This window comes from Pristiophorus japonicus, chromosome 4, assembly GCF_044704955.1.
Source record: "Pristiophorus japonicus isolate sPriJap1 chromosome 4, sPriJap1.hap1, whole genome shotgun sequence".
NCBI classification, from domain to species: Eukaryota; Metazoa; Chordata; class Chondrichthyes; family Pristiophoridae; genus Pristiophorus; species Pristiophorus japonicus.
In genome coordinates, this window is record NC_091980.1 from 221,291,052 (window position 1) to 221,304,342 (window position 13,291).

At 42.2% G+C, this 13,291-nt stretch overlaps 1 protein-coding gene across 1 annotated transcript; it reads right to left on the reverse strand.

The window, feature by feature from the left end:
* Positions 1–1,697: 1,697 nt before the first annotated feature.
* On the reverse strand, positions 1,698–8,322 carry LOC139262744 (jerky protein homolog). Its single transcript, XM_070877895.1, has 3 exons — positions 7,978–8,322; positions 7,674–7,812; positions 1,698–2,659 (listed from the first exon to the last, which is right to left on the reverse strand). Exons 1-3 carry the CDS (start codon positions 8,320–8,322, stop codon positions 1,698–1,700), a joined length of 1,446 nt encoding a protein of 481 aa, XP_070733996.1.
* Between the last annotated feature and the right edge of the window lie 4,969 nt (positions 8,323–13,291).

Genomic DNA, 13,291 nt, shown 5'->3' on the forward strand with positions numbered 1-13,291 from the left:
CGAGAGACTTGGCATTGAAACACATGGAAGGACGTGAAGTTACAGTACTTATCCACTAGATATCCTCGAAACTTGCCACTGCAGTGTAAGTAACCTTTTTAACAACATGAGAAGTCTTAATTACTGGCAAACAACCTCTCTGGCATGGAAAATAACTTTTACAAGTGTGGAATCTCATTCCTTCAGATTTTAATTATTGTAGGAGATATAATTTTTTTTACATCTTTTTCTTTTTGTCCCTTTTATTTACATCTCTTAATCCTATCTTTCTTTTTCTCTCTTTATTTTGTTCTCTGTGCCTGATTTTACATCGACTATTCTAACTTACACTTTTTGGTTCAGGCTCTGCCACTTTATTAAGAATGCTTCAATCTGATTGGTTAAGGAGATGCACAGTTAATAAGAGCATAAGACCATAAGAAATAGGAACAGGAGTAGATCATACAGCCCACTCCGCCATTCAATAAGATCATGGCTGATCTGATCATGGACTCAGCTCCACTTCCCCGCCTGCTCCACATAACCCCTTATCCCCTTATCAGTTAAGAAACTGCCTATTTCTGCCTTAAGTTTATTCAATGTCCCAGCTTCTACAGCTCTCTGAGGCAGCGAATTCCACAGATTTACAACCCTCTGAAGAAGAAATTTCTCCTCATCTCTGTTTTAAATGGGTGGCCCTTTATTCTAAGATCTTGCCCTCTAGTTCTAGTCTGCCCCATCAGTAGAAACATCCACTTCGTCAAGCCCCTCATAATCTTATACGTTTCAATAAGATCATCTCTCATTCTTCTGAATTCCAATGAGTATAGGCCCAAGCTACTCAACCTTTCCTCATAAGTCAACCCCCTCATCCCCGGAATCAACCTAATAAACCTTCTCTGAACTGCCTCCAAAGCAAGGACAGTTCTCGTTTACCCGGATTGTTTGGGGATTCGGCAACTCCGGGTAAACAAATTTTCCGATAGGGCTAGTTTACATTTTAAAGTTAATATTTGAAGGTTATAGAACCACTCACGAAATATTATATATATCGTATCATATAGATCTTGATCCGCTCTTTCCAATGAGCTATTCAGATTGAAAATCGATTCATAACTTTTCGAAATATAAAACAAAAAATTGACAAGTGTTAAATTTATAAGATCGAATAAATAAAACGAAGATTTAGTTCATGTTATTTGAACATGAACGTAATAAAATAAATGAAAATTGATTCATAACTTTTCAAAATTAAAAATAAATGTAATAAATGAAACAAAATATTTAGTTCATGTTACTTTATTATTTTATTCTGTTAAATTTGCTTATTCTGCTATTACTTCTTCTTCAATTGCTACTTCTGCCAATGTTTCTTCCTCTGCAGATGCTCCTTTTTCTGCGTTGACCTTTGAGATTGATTTTTAAAATACCGATCTCATATCTGCTTGTTTAAATGAATGAATTTTCTTCTTAATTAAAATATGGATGATATGAGTTTGCAGAACCTCGTGAGAAGTAAAATGAGAATTCTCCTCAAAAAAACCAACAACATATTTTATTGCTTCTTCAGCACGTGTCCAAGTCTTTTTTTTGTTTTCTTCAATTTCATTATCTGAATTGTTGATCTCTTCGTCAGATTTGTCTTTATTGATGACTATGCCGATAAGTTCCTCGTCAGTATAAGTTTGTGTTACATCTGTTTCGATGTCAACATCTATTCACTTAACAATGTCATCTTCTGCTAAGGATTTAAGTGCGTTTGTTTCGTGTGCACTACTGACAATCTCCACAATTTCTTTTACAACCTGTTTTTTATTAGCCCATACATGAAAACCTTCAAATTCTTCGTCATCAGAAGCACTGTTTTCAAATATGACATTGGGCCACAATTTGTGCCAACGCGTCTTCAATGTAATGTTTTTTAATTCTCTCCCTGCCAGCGAACATGCATAGATGGCATCTTTAATATTATATGCTCTCTGGGAATCAGAGATTGATTGATCGCTATTAATCAATTTGCACGTGAAGTTATTCCTATAGTGGCACTTGAAGTTTTGTATGACACCCTGATCCATAGGTTGAATGAGCGAGGTCACATTGGGGGACAAATAGCATGCAAAGATGTTGCCACAACTAGACACTAATTTTGACTCATGCGGGTGTGCTCTGCAATTGTCCAAAAGCAGCACACATTTTCCATTAGGTTTGCCTATTGTCTTCATGTTTTCTCGAACTTGGGGGACGAATTCTGTTGAAAACCATTCCATGAATATGCCCTTGTCCATCCACGTACTTTTCTGAGCTTTATAGCTAATTGGTAAATGAGCAATTCCTTTTAAAGCACGTGGTTTCCTTGATTTGTCAATCACTAAAAGTGAAAGTCTATGTCCTCCAGAGGCATTGGCACAATTCAAGATTGTTAACCCCTCCTTATTCATTTTAAAGCCAACAGCTTCCTTCTCCCCTGCTGCTGCCAACATAGCAGTTGGCAAACACTTCCATAGTAAGCCAGTCTCATTGGCGTTGTATATTTGATCTGCAGTCAATTTCTTTTCCTGCACCATTTCAGCAAATGTTCTTGAATAATTCTGTGCGGCCTCATTGTCTGCTGATTTTGTTTCGCCCGTCACATCCAGCTGGCGAATGCCGGGGCGATGCTTAAAACGTGTGAGCCAGCCTTCTGAAAAAATGCCCCAGGTTGTTGAGCGAAGTAAAAGAGGAAATAGCAGAGGCCTTGACCATCATGTTCCAGTCCTCTTTGGATATGGGCTTGGTGCCAGAGGATTAGAGGTCTACTAATGTAGTACCCTTGTTTAAGAAGAGAGAAAGGGCTAGGCCGAGTAATTACAAGCCTGTCAGCCTAAAGTCAGTGGTGGTAAAATTATTGGAAAAAATCCTGAAAGACAGGATAAATCTGCATTTGGATAGGCAAGGATTAATTCAGGACAGTCAGCATGGATTTTTTAAGGGAAGATTGTGTTTGACTAACCTGATTGAATTTTTTGAGGAGGTAACCAAGAGGGTCGATGAGGGCATGGGTACTATTGTGTTCCTAACACAGATGAGGCTGCACATAGGGAAGTTAAAGTAACAGTGACCTTAGTCTTTAATAAGACACTCCAGAGTGAGGAACAGGCCTTAGGGGCCGGCTTATATACAGTGCTCCCAAGGGATGCTGGGATCCCTTGCAACTTCAGGGGATGAGCTCCCTGGTGGCGGAACATGGGAGTGCATGCTTTACAGATACACAACACGCACGATGTAGTATAAATTGACTTTAGCAAGGCTTTTGATATGGTCCTGCATGGTAGACTGGTCATGAAGGTTAAAGCCCATGGGATCCAGGGGAAAGTGGCAAGTTGAATCCAAAATTGGCTTGGAAGTAGGAAGCAAAGGGTAACGATTGATGGATGTTTTTGTGACTGGAAGGATGTTTCCAGTGGAATTCCACAGGGTTCAGTACTGGGTCCCTTGCTTTTTGTGGTATATATCAACGATTTAGATTTGAATATAGGAAGTATGATTCAGAAGTTTGCAGACGACACTAAAATTGGCTGTGTGGTTGATAATGAAGAGGAGAGTCATGGGCTTCAGGAGGATATCAATCTACTGGTCAGGTGGGCAGAGCAGTGGCAAATGGAATTTAATTCAGAGAAGTGTGAGGTGATGCACTTTGGGAGGGCTAATAAGGAAAGGATATACACATTAAGCCGTAGGCCACTTAATAGTGTAGATGAACAAAGGAACCTTGGAGTGCTTGTCCACAGATCCCTGAAAGTAGCATGCCAGGCGGATAAGTTGATGAAGAAGGCATATGGAATGATTTGAGGAAGGACGTTCTTGCTATTGAGGGAATGCAGCGAAGGTTCACCAGACTGATTCCAAGGATGGTTGGACTGACATATAAAGAGAGACTGGATTGACTGGGCCTGTATTCACTGGAGTTTAGAAGAATGAGAGGGGATCTCATAGAAACATATAAGATTCTGACGGGACTGGACAAGTTAGATGCAGGAAGAATGTTCCTGTTGTTGGGGAAGTCCAGAACCAGGGGACACAGTCTTAGGATAAGGGGTAGGCCATTTAGGATTGAGATGTGGAGAAACTTCTTCACTCAGAGAGTTGTTAAGCTGTGGAATTTCCTGCTGCAGAGAGTTGTTGATGCCAGTTCATTGGATATATTCATGAGGGAGTTAGATATGGCCCTTACGGCTAAAGGGATCAAGGGGTATGGACAGAAAGCGGGAAAGGTGTACTGAGGGAATAATCAGCCATGATCTTATTGAATGGTGGTGCAGCCTCGAAGGGTCGAATGGCCTACTCCTGCACCTATTTTCTATGTTTCTTCTAGGAGAGCGGGGAATAGTAGCGAGGGGTACAGTTCACAAGAGGAACTTCCCACGAAACGGTGTCGACAGACAGAGGCTCAGTTTCCTTGACAGGTCTGAACAGCAGTGTCTCAGAAGGCTCAGCTTGTTGTGTGAATTGGTAGCAGACATCTGCAGCCTCCTAGAAGAAGAGGAGGCAGAAGACGAGGAGGAGAGCGGTGATGATGGTGAAGAACACTGAGCTGCTCACGTTGCTGCCCAGGATGCCAGGGATGCCCATATCAATGCAAGGTTCACTTAGATTGCACCAGTGGGCCCATGTCATAAGCACATGTAATGGTCACTCTTCTCATCCTCCACCCCCTGCTCCCCAACCAATGACACAAAGCGGTGCTGCAAACAACCAACTATAACAATAACATCCCCCGCCCCCCAACCGTTATTGATCCCCATCAATTCATGTTTTCCCAACTATTTACAATCTATTAACGACTTGGAAGAAGGAACTGAGTGTAACGTAGACAAGTTTGCTGACGATACAAAGATGGGAGGAAAAGCAATGTGTGAGGAGGACACAAAAAAATCTGCAAAAGGACATAGACAGGCTAAGTGAGTGGGCAAAAATTTGGCAGATGGAGTATAATGTTATAAAGTGCGAGGTCATGCACTTTGGCAGAAAAAAATCAAAGAGCAAGTTAGTATTTAAATGGAGAAAGATTGCAAAGTGCCGCAGTACAGCGGGACCTGGGGGTACTTTTGCATGAAACACAAAAGGATAGTATGCAGGTACAGCAAGTGATCAGGAAGGCATGGTATCTTGGCCTTTATAGCAAAGGGGATGGAGTATAAAAGCAGGGAAGTCTTACTACAGCTATATACGGTATTGGTGAGGCCACACCTGGAATATTGCATGCAGTTAAGGTTCGCATCTTTACAAAAGGATATACTTGCTTTGGAGGCAGTTCAGAGAAGGTTAATAGGTTGACTCTGGGGATGAGGGGGTTGACTTATGAGGAAAGGTTGAGTAGGTTGAGCCTCTACTCATTGGAATTCAGAAGAATGAGAGGTGATCTTATCGAAACGTATAAGATTATGAAGGAGCTTGACAAGGTGGATGCAGAGAGGATGTTTCCACTAATGGGGGAGACTAGAACTAGAGGGCATGATCTTAGACTAAGGGGCCGCCCATTTAAAACAGAGATGAGGAGAAATTTCTTCTCTCAGAGGGTTGTAAATTTGTGAAATTCGCTGCCTCAGAGAGCTGTGGAAGCTTGGACATTGAATAAATTTAAGACTGAAATGGACAGTTTCTTAAATGATAAGGGGTTATGGGGAGCGGGCGGGGAAGTGGAGCTGATTCCATGATCAGATCAGCCATGATCTTATTGAATGGCAGAGCAGTCTCGAGGGGCCATATGGACTACTCCTGTTCCTATTTCTTATGTTCTTATGTTCTTATGTACTCAATGTCATACATATATGCTGACAAAATCAAAGCTCACCTCTGCATTCGAGCTGCAGCTAAGATTGGAACAGGGGACTTTGAATGGAAGATTTCTGTCAGGGACTTATGGTCAGTAACGATGGTAAACTTATGACCATACAAGTATTTATGGAACCTTTTGACCTCAAAAATCAATGCCAAAGACTCCCTTTTGATCTGCGCATAATTACGCTCACTAGCACTGTGAGAGTGCGTGAAAGAAAAGCAATTGGTCTCCCCTCCCCACTAACTAATACATGGGAGATCACTGCCCCAACTCCACACAGAAAGGCGTCACATGCTTGCTTGATCTCCTTAGATAAGTCATAGTGAACTGACATGGTACTTTCTACCAACAGGTTTTTACACTCCGTGAATGCTGTGTCGCATTCTTCTGACCACTTCTAATGGACCTGTTTTTTCAATAGCTCATTCAGTGAATGTAACCAAATTTGGTAGGAACTTTCCACAACAGTTCAAAAGACCCAAAAATGATCGAAGTTCAGTGACATTCTTGGGAGTGGGTCCATTTCTGATTGCATCCAGATTTCCCTTGGTTGGATGTAAACCATTTTTGCCTACTCTGTGCCCTAAGCACGCCACTGAGTTTTTAAATAACTCACACTTGTGAGAAGTCACTTGTACTCTATGCTTCTCTTGCCATTTGAGGACTTCATTCAATATGTTATTATGGATTTGTCTGTTTGGTGCTGAAATTAGTATGACACCTAAATAACATACTGCCCCTTGAATGCCTTGCAAAATCTGGTTCATCACCCCTTGGAATATGGAAGGGAGTGGGGGCTGAAAACACTCCAAATGGTAGCCTATTAAATTGATATGGGCCTAGATGAGTATTTATAGTCAAGCATAACTTGGACTCCTCATCTAGCTCAAATTGTAAGTAGGCATTTGTCAGATCTAACTTTGAGAAGATCTGACCACCTGTCAGTGTTGTGAATAAATCTTTTACATTTGGCAATGTATTGGGGGGATTAACCTCTAGAACTTGGTTTACGGATACTTTTCAATCACCACACAATCTTGCCTTACTATCTGACTTAGGTACAACAACAATGAGTGTAGCCCAATTACTTAGATCTATCTTAGAGATAATGTTCTCAGTTTCTAGTCTTTTGAGTTCTTGCTCAACTTTCTCTTTAAGTGCGTATGGTACAGGACATGGCTTGCAGTAAACTGGTCTAGTGTTCTTCTGTATTCTGACACTTGCCTTGAAGCTTTGGATCAGACTGCATGTTTCACAGAACACTTTTGGATACAGCTTGATGACATCAGCTTTCGACGCAAAGTTCGTTTCCACATGTAAAATCTCATACAATCCAGCTTCAGTGATCCCAACCAATTTCTATTTATCACTGCAGGCTTGTCTCCTGCCACTACTATGAGAGGCAAGCTCTGAAACTAATCCTTGTATTTCACTGGTATGGTGATATGACCTACAGGTCTCTCCTGAGTAGCCTCGCAGCTCTATCTTTGATTTCTCCAATCGAAAATCACTTAACTTGTTGAGATATAGCGATTCCAGTACAACGCTCACGGATGCACCAGTGTCGATTTCCTGGGTATCCTGGTTCCTGCAACGTCTACTTGGATGACGATACTTTGCGAATCGCTATTAGGCACCTTCATGCTCCTGATGACATGTATCTCCAGAACTTCCTCGATCTGTTGCTTCTCTTCAATGCTATGTTATCTTTGGCGATTTCTACTTATAGCATTGAAAGTTGGTTTACTCTTCAGTTGGCATGCCTTTGTAAGATGCCCAGTTTTCTTGCAGAAGAAACACTCTGCCTTCACATATGGACAGCTTTGAACAATGTGTTGTTCCAGGCACCAATAGCACGACTTTAATGTATTGTTACCTTGGCCAGTTGCTGAGGCCTTGAGGCCCAACTGCCTTTTACTTTTAAGCTGCAGGCGGTTCACCTCGGTTGTCTGTTGACTGGAAATGGCTTGAAATTCTCGAGAGTATTGGTTGGCCATATCCATCGGCATAGCTGTCTGACAAATAAATCAAAATTCAAGTTAGATGTTGTCAACAATTTTCTTCTGATTGCTTCATTTTTCATCCCACAAACAAAGCATCACGTGATGCTGGGTCCTGAAAGTTTCCAAACTGTCAGTGAATGGATACGTTTTTTAAAGCTACAATGTACACACTGATACCGTCGTCAATGAATTGATTTTGTATTCCAAAATGATAGCTTTCAGAAATTTCCAGGGTCTCAGGACTGTAGTGCTGATCTCCATCAGTGGCGTATCCATTAGCTTGATGGGAACAAGCACATTTTTCAGGATTTCATACACCTCGCAGCCTGCTTCAGTTAAGAAAATAACCCGTTTCCTTTGTAAAACCACTCGGTTGTGGTTTTCATCATCGGGGACTTCGACGATACTATTCGCAGTGAAAAACATTTCTAGCTGCTCCACATATGCTCCCAAAATTTCTCGGTCACGATGGAACTCACCTAAGCACCCTATTATTCCCATAGGGCTGCCATCTGGATTCATCAGTTCATCCAAGTGTGCTTAAATTGACCTTGGATTTTTAGCTGTTCTGCAAAACAAAGAACCTCTCAAAGTCTCTCTGTTGGTTGGCTGGATTATCCACCAACAAAAATCTCAGCTAGAGAGTCCTAAAATCCTATCCTACATCATCAATGTGATATATTCTTACGACATCACTAAGAAACACACTCTTCAAGATGGCTCCATCAGAGAAAACCTGTCATCATGTGACTTGTCACATGACCTTTTATTGTATTTACATCAGTAATTGCATTACCACAGTAGTCCATTAGGTGGAGCTCTATTACACTAGCTTTCTCCTTTTCTTTTCAATGGTCAGACCCTTGCATGGCAATACTCCTTGTTGTCTTTGTATTCATTGCCCTCCTTTGCTCATCATCTCACTTCTCTCTGGTGTTAGTTCACTCTGCTCCAGAGTCTGAAGGTTAATGTCAGTTAAATGTTAAGCAGCAGAATCTTTTACTGAACAGACAATATGTTTGTCTGGAGACAATAAAGATATGCACGGCTGCACATCTGAGTTCTTAATTATGAAGTAAATCTGACATGGCTGCTCCCAAGTTCTTCTTCCTTCTGCCTTCTGCATAATGGTGCTTTCATACTGGAGGTTAAAGATTATTTTAATAAGCATTAATTGTTTTGCAAGCATCATGTTTATGTTGTTGATGACTCTTTAAATCAATGATTTTATTCAGTTTAACACAGTATTGATATTTTCCAACAAGTTTGTACTAGTTACAAATGGAAGCATTAATATTTGAACCAAATGTCTGTCGAATTTATAAATGAAAAATGTTTCTGCATATAAAGCATTAGAAGTCATGGAATGTCTGGCTAATAAGAAAAATCCTTCACATGCATTAGAAGTAAATATCGAATAATTCTCAGCTGACGGTGATGGGAGGAGGTTGATTTATCCCTTCAAAAACAATTGTTTGAACACATTTATATTATTGATGACGATCATAGAATATATTTTATGAATTTGCATTCCTGGCATGGAGCTTTGCCTGTTGGGAGCTCACATCAGTCATTTGGGCATGGAGCTCAGTATGCATACAAGATTTTAATGGACAGGACATTCAAATGCAAATAAATATACCGTCATATTTTTATTTTGCTCTGAGGAAAAAATGATTGAGTGCAACAACGGCAACATTTCTTGAATGGGAAAACCATATCTGTCAAACAACTGTGCCCAAAACCACCTTGTCACACACTTTAATACATAAAGGGTGAAATTGGATTAGACCCGAAAACGGGTGTGGGGATTGCAATGTGCGATCTGCCCCCGCCCGCTCTAAGTGGTGGACGCAGCATGCAAATTTGTTTTGCCTACTCATTATAATGATTTTAGTCTTGAGCTCAGTGCTAAATGCGCTGCAATTTTGCTCAGCAGTCAAGAGGAGGGCTGATATCGTGTGCAGTCTGCTGGCCAATAACATTTTGCCAAGGCTCTCTGAATTCTTAAAGAGTAGGTACCTGTTGCAGAAGCACCTCATTGTCACTGTGGATGCTGCCATGTTGCAACGGGAAGAGAAAGGGCACCTTACTTCTCAGATGCTGCACTGGAGGCCTTGGTCCAGGGGGTATACAGAGGAAGACAGGTCCACTAGCGGAAGGGGGGCAGGAAACCCTCCAGACAGAATGCCAGAAGTCTGTGGGGGGAGATCGCGGAAGCCTTCAGTGCAACGAATGTTGCCTTCAGGACCTGGATCCAGTGCCGCAAGAATCATAGAAACATAGAAAATAGGTGCAGGAGTAGGTCATTCGGCCTTTCGAGCCTGCACCGCCATTCAATGAGTTCATGGCTGAACATGCAACTTCAGAACCAATTCCTGCTTTCTCGCCATACCCCTTGATCCCCCTAGTAGTAAGGACTACATCCAGCTCCTTTTTGAATATATTTAGTGAATTGGCCTCAACAACTTTCTGTGGTAGAGAATTCCACAGGTTCACCACTCTCTGGGTGAAGAAGTTTCTCCTCATCTCGGTCCTAAATGGCTTACCCCTTATCCTTAGACTGTGACCCCTGGTTCTGAACTTCCCCAACATTGGGAACATTCTTCCTGCATCTAACCTGTCTAAACCTGTCAGAATTTTAAACGTTTCGATGAGATCCCCTCTCATTCTTCTGAACTCCAGTGAATATAAGTCCAGTTGATCCAATCTTTCTTGATATGTCAGTCCTGCCATCCCGGGAATCAGTCTGGTGAACCTTCGCGGCACTTCCTCAATAGCAAGAATGTCCTTCCTTAAGTTAGCAGACCAAAACTGTACACAATACTCCAGGTGTGGCCTCACCAAGGCCCTGTACAACTATAGCAACACCTCCCTGCCCCTGTACTCAAATCCCCTCGCTATGAAGGCCAACATGCCATTTGCTTTCTTAACCGCCTGCTGTACCTGCATGCCAACCTTCAATGACTGATGTACTATGACACCCAGGTGTCATTGCACCTCCCCTTTTCCTAATCTGTCACCATTCAGATAATAGTCTGTCTCTCTGTTTTTACCACCAAAGTGGATAACCTCACATTTATCCACATTACACTTCATCTGCCATGCATTTGCCCACTCACCTAACCTATTCAAGTCACTCTGCAGCCTCATAGCATCCTCCTCACAGCTCACACTGCCACCCAACTTAGTGTCATCCGCAAATTTGGGAATACTACATTTAATCCCCTCGTCTAAATCATTAATGTACAATGTAAACAGCTGGGGCCTCAGCACAGAACCTTGCTGAGGTACCCCACTAGTCACTGCCTGCCATTCTGAAAAGTACCATTTACTCCTACTCTTTGCTCCCTGTCTGCCAACCAATTCTCAATCCACGTCAGCACACTACCCCCAATCCCATGTGCTTTAACTTTGCACATTAATCTCTTGTGTGCGACTTTGTCGAAAGTCTTCTGAAAGTCCAAATACACAACATCAATTGGCTCTCCCTTGTCCACTCTACTGGAAACATCCTCAAAAAATTCCAGAAGATTTGTCAAGCATGATTTCCCTTTCACAAATCCATGCTGACTTGGATCTATCATGTCACCTCTTTCCAAATGCGCTGCTATGACATCCTTAATAATTGATTCCATCATTTTACCCACTACCGATGTCTGGCTGACCGGACCTGTTTTCTCTCTCCCTCCTTTTTTAAAAAGTGGGGTTACATTAGCTACCCTCCACTCCATAGGAACTGATCCAGAGTCTATGGAATGTTGGAAAATGACTGTCAATGCATCCTCTATTTCCAAGGCCACCTCCTTAAGTACTCTGGGATGCAGACCATCAGGCCCTGGGGATTTATCGGCCTTCAATCCCATCAATTTCCCCAACACAATTTCCCGATTAATAAGGATTTCCCTCAGTTCCTCCTTCTTACTCGACCCTCTGACCCCTTTTATATCCGGAAGGTTGTTTGTGTCCTCCTTAGTGAATACCGAACCAAAGTACTTGTTCAATTGGTCTGCCATCTCTTTGTTCCCCGTTATGACATCCCCTGATTCTGACTGCAGGGGACCTATGTTTGTCTTTACTAACCTTTTTCTCTTTACATATCTACAGAAGCTTTTGCAGTCCGTTTTAATGTTCCCTGCAAGCTTCCTCTCGTACTCTATTTTCCCTGCCCTAATCAAACCCTTTGTCCTCCTCTGCTGAGTTCTAAATTTCTCCCAGTCCCCGGGTTCGCTGCTATTTCTGGCCAATTTGTATGCGACTTCCTTGGCTTTAATACTATCCCTGATTTTCCTTGATAGCCACGGTTGAGCCAACTTTCCCTTTTTTATTTTTACGCCAGACAGGGATGTACAATTCTTGTAGTTCATCCATGCAGTCTCTAAATGTCTGCCATTGCCCATCCACTGTCAACCCCTTAAGTATCATTCGCCAATCTATCCTAGCCAATTCACGCCTCATACCTTCAAAGTTGCCCTTCTTTAAGTTCTGGACCATGGTCTCTGAATTAACTGTTTCCTTCTCCATCCTAATGTATAATTCCACCATATTATGGTCACTATTCCCCAAGGGGCCTCGCACAATGAGATTGCTAATTAATCCTCTCTCATTACACAACACCCAGTCTAAGATGGTCTGCCCTCCTAGTTGGTTCCTCGACATATTGGTCTCGAAAACCATCCCTTATGCACTCCAGGAAATCCCCCTCCACCGTATTGTTTCCAGTTTGGTTCGCCCAATCTATATGCATATTAAAGTCACCCATGATAACTGTTGCACCTTTATTGCATGCACGCCTAAGTCCCTGTTTGATACCCGCCTCAACATTACTACTACTGTTTGGAGGTCTGTACACAACTCCTACTAGCGTTTTCTGCCCTTTGGTATTCCGTAGCTCCACCATACTGATTCAACATCATCCAAGCTAATGTCTTTCCTTACAATTGCATTAATTTCCTCTTTAACCAGCAACGCCACCCCGCCTCCTTTTCCTTTCTGTCTATCCTTCCTAAATGTTGAATACCCTTGGATGTTGAGTTCCCAGCCTTGGTCACCCTGGAGCCATGTCTCTGTGATGCCAACCACATCGTATCCGTTAACTGCTATCTGCACAGTTAATTCGTCCACCTTATTCCGAATCCTCCTCGCATTGAGGCACAGAGCCTTCATGCTTGCCTTTTTAACACACTTTAAACCTTTAGAATTTTGCTGTAAAGTGGCCCTTTTTGTGTTTGCCTTGGGTTTCTCTGCCCTCCACTTTTACTCTTCTCCTTTTTGTCTTTTGCCTCTGTCTCCATTTTGTTTCCCTCTGTCTCCCTGCATTGGTTCCCTTCCCCCTACCATATTAGTTTAACTCCTCCCCAACAGCACTAGCAAACACTCCCCCTAGGACATTGGTTCCGGTCCTGCCTAGGTGCAGACCGTCCGGTTTGTACTGGTCCCCCCTCCCCCAGAACCGGTTCCAATGCCCCAGGAATTTGAATCCCTCCATGCT

Excerpts from the sequence above, each read along its gene's own strand:
- LOC139262744 (XM_070877895.1), bottom strand. The coding sequence starts at position 8,322 with ATGAATCCAGATGGCAGCCCTATGGGAATAATAGGGTGCTTAGGTGAG. Across the intron at positions 7,813-7,977 it reads AAATCAATTCATTGACGACG|ACAGCTATGCCGATGGATAT; the intron begins GTATCAGTGTGT and ends TTTATTTGTCAG. Across the intron at positions 2,660-7,673 it reads GGCCTCAGCAACTGGCCAAG|AAGGCTGGCTCACACGTTTT; the intron begins GTAACAATACAT and ends GCATTTTTTCAG.